This window comes from Rhea pennata, chromosome 1 (genome assembly GCF_028389875.1).
Source record: "Rhea pennata isolate bPtePen1 chromosome 1, bPtePen1.pri, whole genome shotgun sequence".
Taxonomy (NCBI): Eukaryota; Metazoa; Chordata; class Aves; order Rheiformes; family Rheidae; genus Rhea; species Rhea pennata.
The window spans coordinates 202,393,027-202,416,953 of NC_084663.1; the positions used below are offsets into that span (position 1 = coordinate 202,393,027).

The 23,927-nt window shown below is 37.0% G+C and overlaps 1 protein-coding gene across 1 annotated transcript in view; it reads right to left on the reverse strand.

Moving 5' to 3' along the window:
- Positions 1–4,092: 4,092 nt before the first annotated feature.
- The window catches only part of CNTN5 (contactin 5), a 660,492-nt gene continuing 640,657 nt past the window's right edge, over positions 4,093–23,927 (reverse strand). Inside the window, exons 22-26 of the mRNA XM_062567302.1 lie at positions 22,999–23,108; positions 12,166–12,352; positions 11,645–11,757; positions 10,077–10,245; positions 4,093–7,079 (exon numbers count right to left, since the gene is read on the reverse strand). Coding sequence (XP_062423286.1) covers positions 6,976–7,079; positions 10,077–10,245; positions 11,645–11,757; positions 12,166–12,352; positions 22,999–23,108 — 683 coding nt within the window. The 3' untranslated portion in view covers positions 4,093–6,975. The remainder of the gene's footprint in view (positions 7,080–10,076; positions 10,246–11,644; positions 11,758–12,165; positions 12,353–22,998; positions 23,109–23,927) is intronic.

The window sequence follows — 23,927 nt, forward strand, 5'->3', positions numbered from 1 at the left end:
AACCCTGTCTAACATGCTCTAGGTGACCCTGCTTGAGCAGGGAGGATGGACTAGATGATCTCCAGAGGTCCTTTCCAACCTTATTGATTCTATGATTCTATGAATACCTCCACTTACTGCAACCTGCCAGCATTATCTGTGTACAGGCTAAAGCTTTTGTGATGATCATTAAAGACTGATGTTTACTTTTGTGGGTACTCTGGGTACCCAAATTTTTTTCAAGAGAAATTTGTAGTGATGAAATTCCTTTTGCTTGTGCTTCGCATTCAAAAGCCGTGGGAGTAATTTCTATTCCCTGCAAAAAGTTAGAAAGTGTTGACAAATAGCAACCCAGGACAATGGTATCCTAGCTAAACTTTATGGGAAATCTAGTGCAGTTATGCTCAGCTGGGGAAACGTGCCTCCTCTCTTGTGTGCTTGGAGGGGAAGAGGCTTGCCCTTTGGAGATGGCTTGCTGCAAGGCAAACACTGTTAAGACAAGGTGCTGAGGGAGCTCCAGGCTATCCCTGTGGGAAGCTGGAGCTGTGGATTTCTCCTTTTTTTTTTTTATATATCTCCTTGTTTTCTATTCATTCATGTACCCTTTTGCGCTTTGTCATGGGATGGGAAATAGGGACGAAGAAGGAGCGGCCTATGACTGGCAAGGGGGAGAGTGAAGGGCTACAGTATCATAACTCTGACTGGGGCAGGAGGGACACTCAATGACCCTGGATGATTTGGGGTAGGGTAAGGGGATAGTGGCAAAAATAAGGAAAAGAAGGGTGTGAATCACAAACCTGGTGGACAATGACATTACTGAATGTTCTTTAGGAAATTATGATCATGCTCAATACATTGAGGACTGCAGTATTATTGTTACTGAATAACAAAAAATAGAATGAATGTCCTTTCTTGTATTAGTTATCCTAAAGCCAGACTATTTTTCCCACCAAAAATTGTCTCCTTTAGTCACGCAACTTGTTTCGGCTGAGAGCTACCTCTCATAAATTATTAACTCAGCTATTGAGCCACTGACTTATTTATGGGCTGAGAACAAACTGGATTGATACCTGGGAACTCTGGTGTGACCTCACGCTCAGATTTATACAATGGTTGTTTTATCTTTGCCTTGTTCATTGACTCCTTTCGGTTTCTCATCATTTACTGTCTCTTCGTTGCTTGTGGTGTTTGCCACAGCTTCTGTTTTCCTGCAATGTACGTACAAATGATGCATAGTTAACATTAGTGACTGAATTATGCTATATACTAGCAGGCATCCTCCTGCTGGTCAGTATGACACTGCCTAACATTATGATTTGGCTCATTATTGATGAAATTTCGACCAGTTTTGGTACATATGTCTGTGTTCATGTTTTTAACAGACTTGAAAGAACTTTGATTATAGCTGATCTGATACAGTTCCCATAATTCCTTACTGGATCGCTCCAGTCTAACTTCCATCAAATCAAGCAGAGTTCATCCAATTTTAAAACTGGAATGATTTAATTGTGGCTGAGGCCCAGGACTGCGACAAGGAGGCATGCTAACCCTACGAGCTGTCATTCTCACTTCCTACACTTTCAGTCACTTTTGACATTCTTTCAATGATCTCTTTCCAGACTGTTTTGCTGAGTTACGCTGCACCATTGATCTACTTGTCTTGATTTGGGAAGTTTAATTTGGGCCTGGCTGACCAGTATTGACCCAGTGCAGCTCAGTTTACCTAGCACCAATTTCTTTCAAAAACTTTCAGCTCTTTGGTGGAACTCTTTCTCTCTTCCAAAGAGTCATGTTTTTTCCCAACAAAACTTAAAATGAATGTAGAATGATCAAAAAACATCAACATTTTGTACTAGAATTTTCTCTGTTAGAAAAGAATGAATATTACGCTCCTGCATTACCTTCACCAATCCATCTGACAGCCCATGTATTATCATCTAGTGGTCAGAGCAGAGCAGGCATTCAGCTTTTTCACCTAAGGCACTTGTGCAACTTCTCACTTTGAAGAAGTATACAGATAAAATGTTTCCATCACCTAGAATGACTCTCCAAAATAACGATAGATTGGGGCATACATATTATACAAAACTAAGCAAATTGATTTGAGACTTCTTTTCTAACTCAGTGATTTGATGGAGTTTGAAAGGAATATCTGAAGACGCTGTTCTATTATCCTGCCTTAAAAAGTTCCTTTTTGTAGGAGATAAGAGATGGTTTCATTATAAAAGGGAAATGCTTGCTCAGCCAGGCGTCAGGGCAAGGCAGCTCACAGTAGAATAGTATTCACTAAACCTTTGACCCAGACATGCTTCAGATGCTTTCAGTATCCTTTTATTCATATATTTTCTGTTACTGAAAGGAAGTTGATGCAATTTACTTTCTTATGTTTGTTATGAAACCAAAATATGCTGATACTTTCATTTCTGACTAACACGTGTGCAATGCTTGCCTTTGCTATTCGTCTTGATAACCATATCTTTTAGAAAGAAACTTGGTGTTTTTTATAAATGATTAGTTTGGGCCTAAAAGTGGGGGAAAAAAGACCAAAAGGGAAGGAAAGTGTTTTTCTCCAGCCAGACATATCAACTTGATCATAATAAAAGAAGAAGCAAGAAGGTTTCTTATGTGAGCTGACATATTTAGTTAATACTATTGATTTTTTTTCCTAGGCTTGCATTTTTAGCTTTTTCTAGGCTTAATGTATATACACTATCAGTATCTTGTACAAAGTGTTAAAAAAAATGCACCACAACATTGGCAAAGTCAGGTCTCCTGTTTGTTTTTACTGGAAGCAAGTGAAAAGTCCCTGATGTTACAAAGCCAGACCAGCACTTTCAGAAGCAGCCCGTGTGCAAACATGCTGAGGGCCTAAAGCCAGCTAACCGTGGTAAAATGCTGTTCGTTTTCTCTTACCACTGACATTGTTTTGCTGCAGAACGTAGGAAGTAATTAAGAAGGAAAATGTCTTTCATCTTCAGAGGAATTGGGATGATGGCCATAACAGGCCAAGTGTGGATTACAGTTTGATAGAAGTTCGGCTAGGATATGGATTTTCAATATGCACTCTTCTCCACGTCAGCAAAAACAGGTCATTGCAGTTTTCTGTGACATTTGTAAACAATTTAATGGGAGTCCTGATATAATATGCTATTTAAGCAACGGCCATTTTGTAATTGAAGTCTCAGTTCAACTGGAGACTGTGGCAATCTATTTTTATTTCCAGAATGAGCTTTTTAACTTATTATTGTGTTGCAAAGTCATTTACTCTTATAAATATGCATTTCATAAAGCAGTGATTGGGGATTATTAAAAACTCAAAAAAAAAACTCAAAAAAAAGAAATACATTTGCCATAATTGTGTTCTCCATTTTTGCATTTTTTTTCCACAAAAAGGATGTGTGTATTTCTGAAAACTTTTTTCTTGTGATTTCTCACACAAAATGTTTCAAGTGTAAGACAAAGCAACTAAGGTTTTCAATAGAACATGAAAGAGTCATGCTGTGATTTTTTGTCTGCACAGCCATGGGGTCTCAGTGACACCTGAAAGAACATTACATTTGTCAGAGTGTCCTGGAAACCACTTAATACTTCAGTGTACATAGTGGATTACCCTTGGTGGCTTCCTTATAGAGCATCTTTTTTCATTATTTTTAAAAATGCAGAAAACTTTATCTCAGAAGGTAATTTATGTTGCAGACTTATTCTGCAACATAATTTATTAGGTAATTTTGTTTATTATTGTTTTGTTTATTAGGTAAAATTGTCACATTAATAGTTCAAGCCTTCTTGAGGCTTTCAATTATTTAATTATAAAAGACATATCAGACCAGATAAACCAATATATACTTGAAATTAGAAAGGTACCAAACATTATGTGATTTTAATGGCTCCATTGTCCAGATTCACTATTGCAGATTCATCATATTCTTTCTGAAAGTTGTGTAACTGGAAGATTGTTGCTGTTGGAATCCGAAATGTTCACATCACCCTGTCCTCTACGAATATAATTCAGAAGCTGACAGGAGATAAGGTAAAAGTCAATAAAAAGAGAATTATTTATTAAAAAGATCTAATGTTACAAGAACAGTACACAGGAACTATTATATTACTGTGTCTTCCATGTAGTATATACCATTATATATAGTATATATACAGATTGTATACAATATATCTAACATTTTGATATGGGCCATGACAGTAACTTTCTTTTAGTCGGCAACAAAGTTTCTTTCTAACTATTTTTACCCAAACATGTCTTGTGGCATGTACAAAAATACAGTCTCCTCAGTGACGCTAGACTGCACTATTACAACCTTTTACATGAAAAGAAGGAAGAGCTCTCCATTGCAGCTAAAAAATAAAAGGTAAAATGTCATGATAAGGAAACATCTTCTACAAAGTAACAAATATGTAATACATAGGTACTTAAACATTTAAAACATGTTTATTCATATATTTAAGATGCAAAATACATATTCTGTTCATGTTAAATATAAAACATACCCCTTTTTGTCCCTGCAATACAACTACATTACCTGATGGTATGTTCAGTATTTTTATCTATATCTTGATACTACAGGTTGAAATATTACAGGATGCAGCTCTATGTCTTTATCAGAGTTTTATTCGTCTTACAAAGCACAGCCATTTTCTGTATTCATAGAGTTGTTTAACCAGCAGTGGATTGTGCCACCAGCAGTGATTGTAACCTTTCTGAATACTCTGAAATGAACCGCATTGGCAAGCAACTGTATAAAAAATAGAGGGAATTATGCTTAGCTGATTGATAAAATAGCCATTTTACTTTTTGGTTCATCACTTTATTCTTGTTGATTTTAATCCTCTGAAACATGATGGTCTGCTAATGCAAGTTCTCTGCACAGTGGAAATGCTGCTGTTTTGCACATCACAGCATGTAGCTATTTTTGTTTGAGTTTACTCTACCAGCAAGATGCATTCCACCTTCCTTTCTCTCATCAAACTCCTATTCCAAAAGCAGAGATAGAGAGTCTTTTTCTGTCTGTAACTACATAACAGTTCATGCTCAGCTAGTCATTGTGCCTTTGCTTTCCTAGAAACATGATGACATTTAAAACCTCTTTTTTGGGTTTGATTTAATATTATTAGTGGATAGCAAGGATATGAGCTGAATCACCTCTGAAAAATTATACTGTCAAAACAGTCAAAAGACAAAATTAAGTTAGTCAAAGCCAGCTTTATCTACCAAGCACATGATCTGCATTGTACTTTCTTGGCTACTATTTTTAAAGGTGCTACGAAAGGGCACAGTTAGAGTGTACTGTAAAGCTAACAAAATAATAACATTTTTGTCACAGAACCCATCAATCAAAACAGATCTGCATCAAATCTATTAGAGGGATGGACAGCTAGAAGAACTATGCTATTAGGACGTACCTGTTAAACTGTTTTGAGCATCATACACTTGATTTTTCCTAGACAAGAGAACGTTCACCCTAGGCACAATCCCTAGGTAGTAAAACACCCTTCCTCATAACACCACACACACTATATTATACAAACACGCACACCACTTACACTGGGGTTCATTCTGGTTTAAAGGTAGAAAAAAATGTCCAAATTGTCTATTGAGTGGAAAACTTTTTGGTACAGCAAACAAGACTGAGATTAAAATGGACAGCACACAGTCCCTACAAGAATAATTTCTACCTAGTGATCCCTAGAAATAGAACCAGTCAACTAAATAAGTGGGGTGATGCTCAGTAGTATTTATCCAAGCATTTTTTTGGAGACACCATTCTCCAAAACATAACCTATTGGAGTCTGTATGTGTGAATGGCTACATTTCATAAAAAGTTAATGTTCTCTTCATAATATGGTTTCATACATACTTTAGAATCATAGAATCATAGAATTGGTAAGGTTGGAAGGGACCTCTGGAGATCATCTAGTCCAGCCCTCAAACAAATGCCTCATATGGGGATTGAACCCACAACCTTGGCATTATTAGCACCATGCTCTAACCAACTGAGCTTTAGCTTAATTATCAAATATGGGAAGTACATAATTTTACTAAAAAATGAACTTGGAGGAAAAAGAATGTTTATGACTAAGAAGTGGTTGGAAAAACTAGGTTTACCTGCTTGCATTGTTTTATTCGTCCACTCGGCAGCTTGCATATATTATGCTTAAATGCTCAGTGGGTATTTCATTGTTGTATGCATTAGGAGTAGACTTTGTACTTACTATTGAGAATAAATATCTGATTCCTTCAACATTACATCACATGGCATTTGATGAAAAACAATAGCACTTGTTTCCATTTAAGTCTGTGTTTAATCATTTTCAGGCTATCTTGCAATGAAACAAGATTCTTTTCTGCTCCCTTTTCTTACTCTCTGAGTGTGCTGCCTAATACTGCATTGACAAATTTTTGCTAATTTAATACGTATTTGTACTTTTTCAGAACAAAATCTTTGTACTTTTGGAGTGGATTATATATCTGAAGTATATTTTTCTCTCTTTCTGTCTTTTTAGTGCGAATAATCAACCTCAGGGAATGCAACAAAAGCAATAGACAAAGCTGTATCAAACTTTTCCTCTTTTTTAAAAAAGATTTTTTTTCCAAACCAAACAGATGTACAGTACTAGACACCACTGTTCAAACATCTAATGATAGATGACTGGGTCACCAAATTAAATATATTAAAAAAGTAAAGTACATTTGACAGAAATTACATTTGCTTACAAAAGTTTATTACATACAACCTGCATATTTTTGGGCCAGTAAGTGTCCCCTCCCCAGAGGACTTTTTAAAAAAAGAAACTGAAGAGAAAAAAAAAACTGATGAATTAATTGACCATATCCCCAGCACTCCTCGAAGTGCTCCACAGGTATTTCTATGGGTCTTTGAGCATTAGCTTGGGTTGCCAGTTTTTCCACAGACATAAGACTCCATCCCTGGGTGTCATCAAGCTAAAGCAAACATACAACAACAACGATGAAGTCTGAAGTCTTCACCAAGTGGCGGAAGGAACCATCAGGGCCAAAAGCAATGTTACAGAGGGTGAGGAAGTAGAGAATGCATGTAAAGTAGATTGAGCACTCGTTACTTTTCCTCCTGAAATGAAAAGTAAAGAAATTAAAGAATAAACAATGCAAATGAATCTTAGTACATTCAGTTAACAATGATTTGCTTTCTATAATACTTGCAAAAGCCTAATTTTTAAACACAGTATTATCCTGTGAGACCTGTTATGCCAAATTAGATTCCCTACACAGGCGTGAGGAAGTTACGGATTTTATGGTGACAGCTACAAAAACTCAACTCTCTATTGGGCTACACATAAATATCAGTCTACAGATCTATCAGTCTACAGATAAGAAGGAAATTCCAACAGGATATATGAATGTTATCAAAAAGAGCTTCAGAAAGCATTCTGAATCATCATCGTTGTGAGTGTTCTTCCTGTAAAAAGGCATGAAAATTAACCCTTGATCATGATGTTTGTCCAGAGGAGAAAATAGTCCTTTTCCCTGTAACCCAGTGACTACTAGGTCACAGCATAGCCCCTTAAAAATATATACTATTGCAGCTAAGGGGAAATGTACTGTGGGCTGGGAGTGACAACACATCAGAGTGAACTACTGGCATATAAGAAAGGATAGCTAAAGTATTTTTAATTGTTCTTCCCATTAATTCCTCCAGCTCTTTCCTATCTGCATAATACTAATTCTTCGAATTCACTCAATCGATTGCAGTTAACTGAAGAAACAGAAGCTAGTTACTTCGTGATAATACGTTAATATTGTAATAAGCCATTACAAGCTGAGATGAAAGCAATTGAGCATGATCCTGTTGTCATTAACATATACATCTAATTCCACCTGTGATGCTCTTGGTATCAGAGCTACGCACAAGTGGCTCCAGGTGTGGCGCTGGACCTGCAGCATGTCCGGGAACAGTAACTGTAGGCATCTGCGATATTACAGGACACATGGCACTGGGTGCCTGTATTTAGGCAACTGAATTGAGTCTCTAAGTTAAGGTTTTTATGTGTTGTTTTCTATATATGAATAGAGTGTCCAAAGTCCTGCTGTAATCAAGGAATACCTACTCCAGTGAATCAATGGAACCCATAGCGATACTCAGCTTAATCTGAAGCTAGCATATATAACGAGATTCAACTACCTAAATGTGGTCAACCAATGCTATTTTATTTGTGTGAGATGCTATACCTCCAGCTGGTTGTCCAAAATGATGTGGGTCTCCTGTAAGTCCTACCTCCTGTCTGTCAGTTCTGTGCAAACATTTAGAATATCTTAGGACATCTCAGATGCCCTTAGGTGCCTATGTCTAAATATTTGAATTCTGTCTTCTGGATGGTCAGCTGAATTGCTGTCTAGGCTCCACTGTCTGTATAGATTACATTCCATCTATCTATAATGGTATCTGAGACCCCTAGTTCACACGTAGACACAGCCAAATTCCGTTGTCTAGCCATGGACATCTAATGGTATCTGAGATACCCTGGAGTATCCCTTCAGGCTTCCAGATACCCTAGACAGGCCTAGGTCTCTTGTAAATCCTTGTTTACAAGCATTTATCTTGTTTATCAGCCCCATATGGATGTCTCAAATACCCTTGAGCATCTCAGATGGCACTAGATACCTATATTTTTCTTGGCTATATATTTTGGGGCTTAAAATGCTGTAAAATGTCAGGCTAGGGTCAGGGTAATAATAATATTAAGAGGTGTTTTATTTAACACAAATATTGTGATTTAAATTAATTTTCCATCCTCTGGATCAAAAATAATGAACACATGAATATGGAATATGACTAGTGACATCCTGAATCTGACTTTGTAGACAGACAATATAGTTAGCTATGGGTAGATCCTCTGTACTTCTGGTGTCTTGTATTTGCTGATAAGATGCGCTTACTATGTTTACTGCGGTAAACTGCACAACAGTCATTGCTACCAGCACCTCTATCTTGCTTCTGTTTAATTTTAATAACTTTTTTTTTTGGCAACTATATAATATTGTTTTAATACCTGACTGTACTGGTAGAGTTGAGGTCACTTGGATTAAAGGACAGACTGTTCTTCTGTGTTTTCCTGGCACATGAACCAGTATTTGATCAGTGCACTCACTGGTGGCATAGATGTTAATGGCAAACGAAAGAGATTTGCTCCCATGAGACCTAACAAGTGAAGGGGTTGATAGTTAAGTGTCCTTCCACTGATGTGCAATGGATAAACTTCTCCACAATAAGCTCAAACTCTTCTAGTGCCTTAATACATAGTCCAGACTTTTTTTTCTATTGCTGTTGATAAAGTCAGAGAATGATGACAGATGCTTCCCAGAGGTCTGGGAGAGGAAAATAGATGTCTAGCTTTTACTATGAAGCAACTACCTACTTACATTAGGTAGTTTTTTCAAGGACTTAAAAACCATAGTTACATAGCGAAGCTTATAGTTGGCTTTGGCTAAATTCTATGTGACCTTGCATAGATATAAGACACAAGCAAACAGTTGCTGAGAATGTATTATCTATTAGCATGGGGTTTTTCAGTGTTGACTGGACTATTTGAAGAGGAAAGAAAGGTTCCTCCTCACCAGTTCAACTACAAGTGGCACCAGTCATTCTCTGCAGGTCTAACCATTCTAAGATATGACTCCTCATTATGATTACAAGACCCTCTTCTGTATCTTCCTTTATTTTTGACATTCTTTGCTTATCGTATTACCAACATGAAATATGGAGGATTTTTCTTCTCAGAACATGCAATGGCTAAAGGCTTTGTGCACTGTTATCAGATCAGCGGTGACTGAGGAACCCATAAGTTTGCTTGCCTGTGACACCAGATTTAAGGTTCTCTGTGAGACTAACCTCTGAGTACTGTCTTTTAGCAAACACATAGCCATTATCCTGTTGCGAGATCATATGTATTTTCATTTACAAATGTTCACAGAACTAAAGGTTCTGATTAATGATTTTATTGAATTGTGAGAGTTGTGAGAACATTTTTTTCAAGTAGAGTTAATGGTGTTAATTTTTTTGTTAGCATTGCTATAATCACCACTCTTCCATATATATGGGCAACCTTACCTGAAAAAGATGGAACTCTGATCTGAGGACTAGCAGTCCCATCCCCTCCTTCACTGACTGCACACACCTCAATAATATAGACACCAACATCAGGAAGAAGTACCACTGCAGAAGTTTTCTGTGTTTCTATAACTTGACTGTTGCTCTGGCCTTCTTGCCTAAATAACACCTATGGTCAGTAAAGGAAATGAAAAATCATAGTGGTCATTCAGGCATTATACTAGATCTTTTGTGTAGGTAACACAACCATTGAAACAGTAACTGTTTCAGGCTTTCATTAAAGATTTCTGGATGTGACATTTCAACTTTAAGTTACGTGCTTTTATTCCCCGTAACTCTGCAAAAAAATGGCTTCAATATATTAGTAGCAAAGTGTATTAACAATTAATAGATGTGAAAAGACTTTGAATAGGATCCAGAGCAACGATGCAGGATTTGCCCTCTCCAGGTTTAGGTGTTACGTAAAAAACTTGTCAAGTGATCTACTTTCTTTTGAAATGTCTTTTGGGTTTCAAATTCATGTCCCCAAATTCATATGGATATTCAGACTTTTAGTTCAAGAATCCAGCTTCAAAAGTAAAGAAAATTCTCTGAATAAAACCATCACTGGCTTTACCTTAGCCAACTAAGTCAATTGAGTTCAGATCTATCTGTGCACCCCCTGTGAAACTCAGGATATGCTTATCCCAAGTAGGAGGAATAGAACAGTGTACGTTGCTGTCTTTTTGGTACTTCTGCAGAAGAGTCTTTGTTCCCAGACAAAACTGAAAAGGTCAGAGCATTGTTAAAATCTTAAGTAGTCAACAGAACTTTTTCTGAATCTTGACTATTTTGATAAAGGTTAAAGCAGTTTCTGGTTTACTTGAATCAACTACTTTTTTATTTTATCAACTTCTACGCTTTCTTGATGATACTTCCTATTACATCAGAGGGAATAACAGATTGTAGTCTATAGAAATACTCATATGTATGCTTTGCTTTAACATAAAATGATCAATACTCATTAAGAAAATTGAAATCATTCTATTTTGATTTAAAAGATTGCCATAAATTCTCATTCTTTTTTATGACTTGTTATTTAGCAGTTAATTTGGATTTTACTCTTTAAAACTTCAAAACTTTAAATGCCAGATGCTACAGGCACTGAATATCACCACTATAATCACAAAACAAACCTAAGTATTTGTTTTTCTGCTCCATAAAAATATTAATGGCATTTAAGTTGCCACATTATTCTGCATTTCTCTAAATCCTACTGCAAACACAGTGAAATTGAAGTGTTAGTAGGAATTTCCCTGCAGTCTGGTCTCATTAATAGCCACTTCTAGGCCAGGGATGATGAATCAATCCCCTCAGAGCTCACTCAGTTTATGATTAGTAGCTGAAAATCACGACAGAGAAAGTATTAGGACATTTTGCTCTTTTCCCTTTATTTATTGCTTTTTCTGGTGAAAGCATTGCAGAAAATCTGCATAGCAAATTTTAGTTGCACAGAAGAGCAAGAAAAGGAAAAAAGCAAACAAGGAAGAGATACAACTGCTTGGAAGGAAGGAAGGGGAAACACTGACCTTGTATCCCATTACCTCAGATTCATTAGCTAGAGGTCTGACTGGCTCCCATCCAAGAGACACGTGAGAGCCGTCTTGTATCCACATAATATTGCTTGGTGCTTGGCTGGGAGCTGAAGATAAAAAAAAAAAAAAAAGCAACATATACATAATTATACTTTTAGATAGCTTTCTTAAAAATGAAAAAAAAGTATTCCTTTTTTTTGCAGGTTCTCATATCTGGAGACTCAGCTGGAGTAGCTGGAGTTTGTTAAAAATTTTTTTTGCACCAGAACCGTCGTTTAATAGATATTATACAGAGCTTATGAACTTGAACTCTTTTATCATCTTCTTTATCTGTCAAAAATGCTCAGTTCTGTTTTCTATGAAGCTACCTTTTGTAATGAATGAAAATCATATAAATCCGAGTTAAAACTATACATAATTCCTGATTATTTTACAATTGCATTAAAGGGAAACCCAAGAGGGTAGGTATTGCTCCCTAACTTCTCCTTTTGAGAAAAGATGCTGAGATCACTTACGGGACTTTTTGGTTGCTGCACGCACAGCAGTGCTTGGTGGTCCATACCCTGCAGCATTGTATGCCCTCACGGTTAGGTGATATAATGTGTTTCCTTCTAATCCTGTCAAGAGGATGGATGATTCATTTCCCTCAGTTTTGACTTTTTCTGCTGCTTCTTCCTGCTCCATGTCCTTCCAGTAACCAACCTGTCAACAAGAGAGCACACGGAGGATTAATCTAGGCATCTGAGAAAATTATGCTTTACTTTTTCTTTCTTTCTTTCTTTTTTTTTCTTTCTTTCTTTTTTCTTTTTTCTTTTTTTTTTTTTTTTTTTTTTTTTTGCCAGTCTTATCTGTTGTCTGATTATCAATCAGGCCTTTTTGAACATGTGGGAGCTGTAAACTAACCTGAGAGTCAAGCAGTGCTCACTCCTCCAAAAAGGCAAGATTCAGAATATCACTGAATTACCTAAAGCATGTTGAAATACTTGTGTACTGGCAAGAAAAGTCGTGAGTAGCAGGACAGAAGAACAGAGGATGATTGGTGACAGAAAGTCAAAAGCATTTCAGAGAATTCAAGGAGAGCTCAGGCTCCTGCAGGTCATCAGAAACATCTGCCCTTCATCCTGAAAAGCTCTGACTGAATCATCGAAGAAATGGTGTGAGTAGTATTCCCTTCCTGGCCCCATACACGTCAGAGCCAAAAGATTTCTTATCAGTGTAATGAATAGGAAATGACAGAACACCTAGAGAAATCTGGAAATAGACTGAACTAAACTTATCTGAAGAAAAAGAAGGATGTGGATTCAGTTTTATTTACTTGGATATAAATAAGTTTCTGTCAAATATAATTTTGACAGCGTGCTTTGGCTCTTCCTTTTCATACATAGAAAGCTTAAATGACTTTTGGTGGTTCATGGGCCATGATTTCTGTTGTCTGGTGTCTATACTGAGTTTATTGTAATCTCAGAGAGGTTACAGCACAGAGCTAGCTTCTTTCCTTCTAGTCCCTCAGGGACCAGGAATTTGAAGGATATGATTGAAAAAAAATATGCAGGCTCTTGCTAATGTATCTAGGTGACCTATGCAACTGAGTAATTCTCTTTGGGCCCAATTTTCCCTTCACAGAAGATTTCACTAATGTGTCATTCAAAGACCTGCATTTAGTTTACCACTATTCACGCTGAGATGTACTTGCATTTATCCCACATTTTTGACCTTTTCTGTGAAGCTGGTTATTTCATAATAAGTTATTCATATTATATATGGATAACTTTTCCTTTGAGAGAAAGGTCATGGGCAATACAGCACTCCTGCAAATGTATCCCAGTAAATGGTGAACAAAAAAACCCAAGTCATTCATAGGAAAATAAGACGAGTGAGTACAGTGCTGACCTTTTATAATTGCACCAGTGTTGCCATTTTTAAACAAAATAATCTAAAAAGACCTGGCTGTAACAGTATAAATTTGAGGCCATATCTTCACTTGAATAAAGTGACTTTGTTAACTTTGATGGAAGGCATATCAATTTATGCCAAAAACATTTAAAAATTAAAAACTGATGCTGTGAGTCTTCCCTTTTAATAGTAAAATTAATGTAAATATATCTTTTTTGTGTGTTTGCATTATCTCATGTCAAATGTTGCTGCTTTTTTAATTTCATATCAGCTCACATAACAATTCTAGCTGCAGTCACCAGTTGTGGAAATAGGTATGATTCACTGAAATATTTTTCTAGCTGTATGCCTGACTAAAACTGGTGTTCTTTTTAGTAACAGATATTTGCATCTTTCTTGGAAGGGAAGAAGAATCAGCAACAATTTATTCACCCAGTAGGGCTGAACCTTCAATATTTACTGTCTGCAGGGCAGTCAGCTTCTTTCATTTTACCTGTAATACAACCGTATAGACTTGAAACTACACTGATTAGAGCCCTACAGTATTAAGCACTGTATGAATGGCTAGTGAGAGAGTACATGTCCTGGAGATACTGCAGTCTAATTAGCCAAAAGTGATGAAGATCTGACAGAGAAATGGTCTGAAAGGAAGAGTGACTTGCCCAAGGTTACACAGGGTAACAGTGCCAGACGTGGAAATGCAACTGAAGTTGTGAAAACCTGGGCCTGGAAAGCCAGAAGCAAAACTATGTGGAGCTTTACTGACTCAACAGCCTCAGCTTTTGCACTAAAGCTATTTTTTTTTAATATAAGTAGTGAAAACAGGATTTCCGAAAACATTAACGAAGTGTCGAGGTTAGGAGTACATATATAATAAAACATGATGAGCATGGCAGAAAAGCTGGGAGCATAATGTAACCTTTTTGATATTCTCCATTTGTTTGGAAAGGCTCTCCAGTACTATTACAAGGCATCATCAGTGTGGAGGCTAATTATATTTTGCATATGTTAAGTCTGCAAAAATAACCATGACATGTTCCCAACCACTTCTGCTGCACCACACGACACAGGCATTCCCCCCGTGGCGAAGGGGCAATCCCAGGGGACTGTATATACTCTATTAATCAGCAAAGATTAATACAATAATAATCAGCAAAGATGAAATACAACTTGGCAATGATCCTATTCCAGCTTCCCTGGTACTTCAAAGCCTTAAATGTTTGGTCCCTGCTTTTAAAATTCCCCTTAAATTTTTACCAGGTAAGTTTGGACTTTGATCTCAAAATGTACTTTTCTCTCAGGCTCTTCATGCACACATTCATCTGTTGAGAGCAAAATGAACTAGAGGAAAATGAGGTTACGAGAAAAAAAAGAACTTAAATGATTATCGACTAAGGTCAGTGGTGGGGGAGCTTACTTCAGTTTGAACAGATGATGACATTGCTGATGTTTTAAAAGTGCTGGATTTCATTCTTAACACAGGCTGTTCAATTATTTAGACTTATATTTCCTTTTTTAAAAAAATCTTATTTTCTACGCATTAATTTGCACTACTCACAAGAGATTTATCCCACTTACAATAGCTTTTTTTAGTTATACATTTGAATATTGATATAACGTGAAGCATACACCACAAAAGAGTACCCCACAAATTAAAGATGAAAGAAAAGGAAAAAAAAAAAAAACAGATTTGGTCCTTTTAATACTTCATCCATTTTGAAATTCTAAAGTTTTGCTGTTCTTTTCATTGTTTTTCATTTAGCCAAAGAACAGCAAGTTTTGACATCTGGCTCCCAGAAACGCAATTCTTTCTTTGTTCTGAAGAGAAAGCAATGGTGATACTTAAACGAACAACTGACTAGAGGAGACATAGGAACATTTACATGCAGCTTTTTGCTTTGTTTTGATTGTGAACTAAGGAATTCTTCAAAGCAAATCATCATGTTAAAAAAATGTTTCCATCTCAAAATTTTGTTCCTCTAATAGCCATAGACCACTTTCCTGAAATTTTAGGATTAAAGAGTCATTAAACAGTGTTACTCTTTCCTTCCCAATTGGTTTCTAGTGTGTACATAATAGCACTTTGGCTATTCATCTGATCTAATGGTAGGTTCTCCTCTCTAAACTCACTAGATCTTCAGTTGACCACAGAGAATTAAAGCTCTGAATTAGGCATATCAGATAAGTATCTAAATTAGGTGGGATGAATCTAAGCATTTCTTGGTTGAAAATACACAAACCTTCCAAGGCTCCCTGACTTACCAGCTTCAACAGTACCAACAAAACTGAAAATGAAGAATTAAGAGTATAAAAAATGCTAGGGGAGTAAAAAAGAGAAGGTGAGCTGAAAGCACTGTTGCTAATCCTTAAAAAGAGAAAGCATAATTCAGACTTCAGAAAATCTGTTTTTATTATCATTATTGGAACGCTTGTTTTCTTATTGGGTCTTGAACTTTGGGTGTTTTATTTCATTTTCTGCTTCCAGGGCTAGAAATATTTTTATTTATTAAAAAAAGGGGTAAAATGAAATTGTGATTATCATTTAATCACATTCCAGGAGCTGGACCTGCAATAACAACACCAGACGTTGCATGTTTTGCACAGTATTTGATTCAGTTAGGTAGTACTGCTTCCAGGTGTGCTGACATGGCAAAATAAATGAAATCTGCCATGGTCCTGTTCTCCCCACGGTCAGTTATGTGGTCCTACCTCTTTCTTTGCAGATACCAGCATTCTTTTTTGATACCAGCATTTGTGTGATTGGGATCTGGTCAAAAAAATAGTCCCTCTCCTTTCCTGGGTTCCTTTTGGGGAGGATCAGCTCCTTGAACTGTTGCACTGTCCAGTCATGCAAATGCTAGCACCAGCACAACAGCAGTGGCAGAACTAAGTACTTGGTACAGGAGAAGAGGTTGGAAACACTTAGATGGACATGGGACTGTAGCGATATACTTACTTCTGAGATTCTTCTAAGTGGAATTGTTAGTGAGTTTCATAGGTATTTAAGTTATAGTTAGTGTATAAATAATTTCTGTCCTTTTGTCCAAAGCTCTGGTTGAAATCCCATATGCAAGCCTTGGAACGTTGCAGCATGACATTTCTAATGTTAAAAAAAAAAAAAGAAAGAAAGAAAAAAAACAACTAGGGCAGCCCATGAGACTTTTTAAATTCAAGTTCTGGAGTTCTGTCCTATGTGCTGATTTACTCTGGGAAGCAAAAGATTTATACCCTTCCCTGAGCCCTGCCTAGTGCGTGTGATGTTACACAGCAGCCCTGTCCCTTGTGTTTTCAGCTGAGGCTGCATCTATTCTGTTCATTGCGGTGGCAAAAAGGTAAGATGGAGAGTGGACAACGCATGTGTACAACATTCAGAAACCAAGACACTTGCCGTCCATGAGCTGGATACAAAAACTGTTCAGCTGCTGTTTTTTTGTATCGTCTCAGTGTGTTGGTGTGACTGCCCTTCAGAATAAGAGGTTTCTGAAAAAGGTCAGTCAGCCTCAGTTCCTCACCCCCACCAAAATAGTTCCTGACTGGAAACATGAAAGAATTAACTGTTCAGCACCCTTTGGTTTCGGGGTCTTATCTAAAGTAGCTTGCCACCTCCTCTTTTCTCAGGTACTTGCTTCTCTCTCATATTCCTGCAAAGAAGTGGGACAAATGTTGATATTGTACCTTGAGGAATATCATCAAGAATCTACTCATATTTCTTTATTAAAAATAAATACTTAGCTAAGTTTCTGCTTTTAGGTAATAGAAAACTAATAATGTTGTAACAAACTATGACACAGTCTTTACAAAGCACATGGTTCTCTTGAGGCCCTCATGAGAGATCTACAGCCTGACCCATATCGTCAGGACTTTGAAAGCAACTGGACTGGGTTCGTACACTGTAGGAAGCATTTACTGTCTTCAGAATTTTAGAGTAGCTTGAATCTGCATATGAATAGCTTTGTAGGCTATATTGATTTATCAGTTTAGACTATCCCATTGTTATTTTCATATTTGGGAAAATTTATTCATTCCAAAAGTGAAGTCTAGTAAATTGGTATTCAGGTTGGTGAAACACTAATTACTTTTTTCTGTCTTGCTTTTCCGGTCTTGGGTAGAGCTATTTATATACTCTTTCTAAACTACTTCAGGACATACTCCACTACACTGAAAGGATTCCAGTACCAATAGACATCATTTTTTGTTCCAGTGTAAAAATAGATAAGTGCTGTGTAAGGCACAGCAAAAACTCATTGTCAAATATTTCTCTTTGAAAAGATAGAATGGAATCACAGAATCACAGAACGATTGAGGTTGGAAGGAACCTCTGGAGATCATCTAGTTCAATCTCCCTGCTCAAGCAGGGTCACCTACAGCATGTTAGACAGGGTCGCATCCAGGCAGGCTTTGAATATCTCCAGAGAAGGAGACTCCACAACCTGTCTGGGCAACCTGGTCCAGTGCTCCATCACTCTCACAGTGAAGAAATTCTTCCTCATATTCAGGTGGAAAAATTATGTCTATGTGGCACTGGAATGCTTTTAAATAGGGTTTAAACAAGTCCAGTCTCTGAAAATAGTAATCAAGATTTTCTATTTTTTTATAAATTTTTGTTGTAAATTGATCTTTTGATTAGGTTATTCAAGTTATTGTCTCTTGAGGGAATTCCAGTGACAAAGACTTTAGTTTTGTGATTTATATTTAGATTAGCCTTGGTTTTCTGGAAATGAAAAAAAGAAAAATCAGCTTCAGAAATATCTGTTCTTCTGGCCAATAATCCTTTCCTTTTCCTACCAGGGACAAAGAAAACATTGACAAAAGCTGACACCTTCAGGTTATGGATTCTAAATAATAGATATTAGCCGCACACTAAATTTTCCTACCAATCTGACCAAGTTTAAGGCTACTTCTACTTTATCAAAGTGTAGCTGGCATATATTTAGTAAGGTCAGGCGGACAGCTGACAAATCTGCACTGAAGTCAGGAATAATATGCACTTTGGAAGATGCAAATGACTACAGCAAACCTTGCATAAAACTCATGTGACATAGCAGTTAAGGCTGCCTTTCAGAGATGACAATGTGAAATTGGACAAGTTCCTTTGCCTTTCATTACTCCTTACTATAAAGTGCAAACAGGGCTGGAATGGAAACTGGGTCACTGCTAACTTGTCCATATGTCGTAAATATTCTGTCACTTTTGTCGATTAGAGTACAAACATTCAAATGTTAACCCCCCCCAACCTTCCCTTTATAATACTATTGCTAAAAGTCTAGGCAATGTGAAGACTGTGTAAGTGGCTGTCGTTGCTGTAGTGACCACAGGCAGAATACAAATTGAGACATTAAAATACAGTGGCTGACTGACATTTTGCTGGTCAGACTATTTTGCATAGGTTCAACAACATATGTGTTGAAGGCAATGTTTTACATGTGGTCCACAATTATCACAGTTACCACAATGGGAAAAAGTATATAAAAAAAGAGATAATTTATTCATTTTTTGAAAGCCGTTAGATTTTTGTACATTATCTATTTGCTATTTGTGTATTAGGGGACCTTTATGGGCTATGTTTTACAGCATACTGTACAATTACTGTGTGCAATAATACTTTCAAAATCATTTTGTGATTTAAATTACTGTACATAGAAGCTGAAGAAAATGAATCATGATGGAAAGCACAAAGCTGCCCCATATTTTATTTTTATTTTATTTTTTTTGCAGAGGTGGACCTTATTCCTGCTGACTTGCTCTACAGAGTCCTTTTTTTTCACACCATGGGGATGGTTTAAGGAGAAACTTTCAGTATGTTAAGAAAATTGGGCCAATAGACTTAGTGTTCCTAAATGAACTCTGTAATTCACTATGCTTCACACCCACTATGCTGATCTTATAAGATATTATCTGGTTTTTGGTGAAATCACTGCCAAAAATGAAACTGAAAAGAGCTGGCAATACAGTCCTTTGACTGCACTGTGTCCTGCAGGAAAGCAGCGTAAGACTCATTTTCTTTTGTCTTCTGTTTACTGAGGACTGCTCTGATCATAATTACACTTGAAAATGAAGGAAAAGAAGAGTAAAATCTACTCTCCAAAGACTTCTATGTTAGAAAGTAGACAAAGAAATTTTGGCTATGTCAGCAAAGAAGGAGAAGTCAAGGAAAAATAAATAAATAAAAAAAAAAACAATAAAAAGCAGTAGCCTTTCCCTCCTGGAAAAAGGCAGTAGAGAGTCAGGAAGTATTTTTATATTTTATTTTTTTATTCTGTCAATTGTATATCCCTTAATTGTAATCTTCATGCTAGCCTAAAGTTGATGCACAGCACAATGAGGAGCCAGTATATGAATGCAATTCAGTATTAATAATCATTGCTATATCAATAATAATTGCCAAATTCACCCTTAAGAAGTCCACGAGAAAAGAAGAGCAGATCAGTGTTACTATTGGGGATTAGAGTATGCTGCACTCCAGAGGTCTAAACACTTTCCAAGACAAGAGGGCTATGAAGAGGGTCCACTGAACTACCCGTCTCAGTCATCTTTCACAAGGGTGCATCTATAGAGCTGAGGGAGGTATTATGTGACAAGCAGGTAAATACAAAATTTTATATATACAAATTATAATACAAAAACATTAAAATTATAAAAAAATAGAGAAATAATTTTCACTTGATAAAATTATTCTATCTATCTGTTATTTTAAAAAGATGCAAGGCAAAACTAATAGAGCATTTTGAGAATCAACGTGATAGATGGAATGAGGATAATAGTGAAAATAGCAGGTATCATTTAAGAGATGTCAAGATACCTGAAGGGGAGTAACGAAAAAGCCATCTTTCTGAAGTGAAAAAGACAGGGTGCAGTGAGCAAGTTATTTCAGAGGATAAAAGACTGGCTTGGAAATTGAAGACAAAGCTTAGTAGCGAGTGGAACGCTTTGGAATGAAGAGGGATAATGCTTGCTGGGGTGAATAGCATCTCTATTGGATGTAATCTTGTTCTCTTTATATAACGCCGTTCTAAAAGGAAAGACATTAGATATCACCTTTGCTGGATGAAGCAAACTGAGTGCAAAGGGATAAAAATGTATTTAATGCAGAGCAAGAGTGTGGCTAAAATACTATGAGAGAGAACTGAGAAAGGGTTTGCAGAATTCAGCATGAGGAAAGAGACCAGGGACAATCTAGGAAAGAAATCAGGACAACCAAGAGACCTCAGGGGTGAGATTATGTTTACACTGCCAGGACTCCACTGGGGAGCAGTACAGAAATATCGAAGTATCAAGGAGCTAAAGCTGATCAAGTTAAAAAAGAAAGGGAGGGGGGGAAAAAGAAGCTAACAGACTACATCTACACTGTGACACAAAACTGCTGTTCTGGTTGTGGAGAATCTGCTGGAGAGAGCTGTGGCCCATCTCCTGCCCATGCTTTGGCATGTCCTCCTAAAGGAAATAGTGATGCCACCAGTGATGGCAGCGAGCATCCAGGTCTTGTTCGCACATGCTGCTGGGGGAGACCACTGTGTGGTAGTCAGTTACAGAGATGTAAAGGTAGCCCACAGGACTGTTAAAACTAAACTATAGAGGTTGAACTATAGACCAGGAGTCTCTCTCTGAGTTTTATAGTATGATGGAGTCAGTACCATGTTGGCACTAAGTCTAGATGGTTTGACACAATCATTAAATGCAGTAATAAAGTCAAGGATGTTGCAGTTGTGTGCTTTCAATCGGACTATAACTCTGCTCTAAAGGAAATCTTAGGGGATGACAAATATAATAGTTGTAGGATATCTAAGGAAATGCTGAACTTAAGTGTGATTCTATGGCCATTCAATTAAAAAAAAAGATTAAAAAAATAACCTGAATTTATTAAGAGTTAACGTTTTATTTATGTAAATTTACCTAAACAATTGAAAAACTCCTTTCTCTGTGTTTAAAAAAAACCATGTTTTGTCCAGCTAGGATTTTCTTTGGTGACAGAAAGTAATGAAGTATCTAAGCTTCTGGATCATGACTTACAGGAAGGAAACTCAGAGAATGAAGAAGGTGCAAGAGGTAAGTCCTTAGTGGCAAAATCAGGGGAACATGTTTTGTTTAAAAATCTTTCACCTGAGGTAGTTACTTGTGTCTCGACCTGATCCACACCAAGTAAATCAAGTTAAACAGATAATCAGCTATTCTAGTGACATAAGGGCTATATTGAGCATCATAGTCTGAGCATCATATATCTTTTTTCAAAGTATAAAAAATAACCAACATGTGCTGGAAGTACTAATATAGCCCTGCAATTAATATTCTACAGAATTCTTGAATCAGGAATATCATTTAAATATGGACATAAGCTAGAGATGAGAAAAGATCCACATTACTTAGTCAATATTGGCTCTATTACGCTTTCACCAAACATTAATAACAAGAGAATATGAAGGGTATAAAAATATTTTTCCTTGATAATAGTTCTTTTAGGACTTTCTGAAAGTGAATACAGTTTTCCTCAAGTTCTAAAATAAAAGTAAACACTGTGTAGAAGTTGAGTTTAGAAAGCTATGTTCAGTAGTAGTAACCTATACTAGAATATTTTCTGGGGGAAAGCCTAGACACTTGGTTTTTGATATTAATAATGTTAATAATCACTTCAGTATAATTTAGTGTTGGATTTATCATATTTGGCCATAACACCAGTATCTGCATCAAATCTACTTGTTTACCTTCTTTTCATAGTTATTACAGATAAACAGGAAAGAGTTTTTCCAGTCTAAAGGATTAAAGGAGGTCACACAACCTGCACCCCAAAATCAGCCTCTCTACTGACAGAAAATTGAAATATCTGAGAGTGAGGGCAGGCTGAACCACAAGGTCAGGATGTGTTACTGCGGCCTGAGGACAAGTTTAGTCCCAGATCCGATCTGCTCCTGGCAGTGTGGATTGCAAACTGAATGCAAGACGACGACTGGATCCAAAGCATGGGAAGGTCCATGGCCAGGTCTGTCTTTAAGCAGGGCTTTGCTAGCTGAGGTGCCCTGCCGCTTCCCCTTCTCACATGTGACTTTTATGATCTGCCCAGCAGATGTCCCCAGGCCACTGCTGGATGACAGCACAGATGGCAGAGGCTGTTCTGTCTAGGTGTGCTGATAGCTCTCAGTAAATAACAAGTTTGAACTGGTCGCTTAGAGCTGGAAGCAGTCAATACTTAATCTTCCCCAGCCTGCGAAAGAGGCATGCAGTTCTTTCAGCTCTTTTTGAAGTGTCACAGAGACATTATAAGAACTAGTGTTGAATGATTTTAAAGTACGAATATGTAGAAGAAGATGTGTCAGTGCTACAGCTGTGACCATCGTTCTGCAGCTAGCTGTGTGTATAGTAAAATGTGCGTAATTTCTATTCAAGCTTCACTACGCTGCATGTTAGCAGAATGCAACGTTAGCAAAAGTAACAAGATTTCTCATTATGATATTCTGTGTTCATACCTCAAATCCCTGTGGTCTTCCTAGACTTTCTTTAATATGTTTCCACGCAACAAGAATCTCTGATACAGACAAACTCGTGGCTTTGACATCGATGGGAGCAGCGCTGGGTTCTATATTAAGAAAAATTGAAACAATAAACCTCCACTGTAACAACTTGTATTTATAAAAAACACTCCATCTGAAACTGTCATTTATTTCCTTTATTCTACCTTAATACTCACATGATAATATGACGCTTATGGGGAACACAAAAAACTGAACAAGATGAAAAGATTATTATTGTATTTCTTTGTTTGTGCCATGCTACATCAATATCTTATCACTGACAACAGGCCCACCAAACTATGACAGAATCCCTTGTCTATGTCCCTCCTGATTTGTTTTTGAAAATCTTTAATACTTGTAAATGATCCTCCCTGTCCCCCCTGCTTTCATACCCCTGAATCACCTTAACTTCAGAAGTAAAGGGAGCATTCATTCTCTTCCTGGCTTTTTAGTGCCATTTTGTCAGCTTAGTACCTAGCTAGCATGCCCAGTTAGTTTTATACCAAATAAGATTATGCCAAACAAGAAGTGATACCCAGAGTTGTAGTGAAATGTCAAGTAAAAGAATTTTTGAGGATTATATGTTGTTATGTCATCAATAAACAAACCTTGAAGCAATAGGTACCAGTATCTGGGACATCCAATCTTCCCTCTGCTGTTGAAGCATTTACCTTTTTAGGCCTGAGATGCATACTGTTCAAGAGAAGAGATTAACACCTATAATATGTACCTCTAGCTGTGTTGTTAACAGTAGCCCTACATCTATGCTTCCATCATGATGCTCTTTATAGTGCATTTTGCAGTCCTGGTCTCCTGATCTTCCAGAGCAGATAGGCATATGCAGGAAGGTAGGCAGGTGCAAGGGATCTCTCCCTGCCCTCATG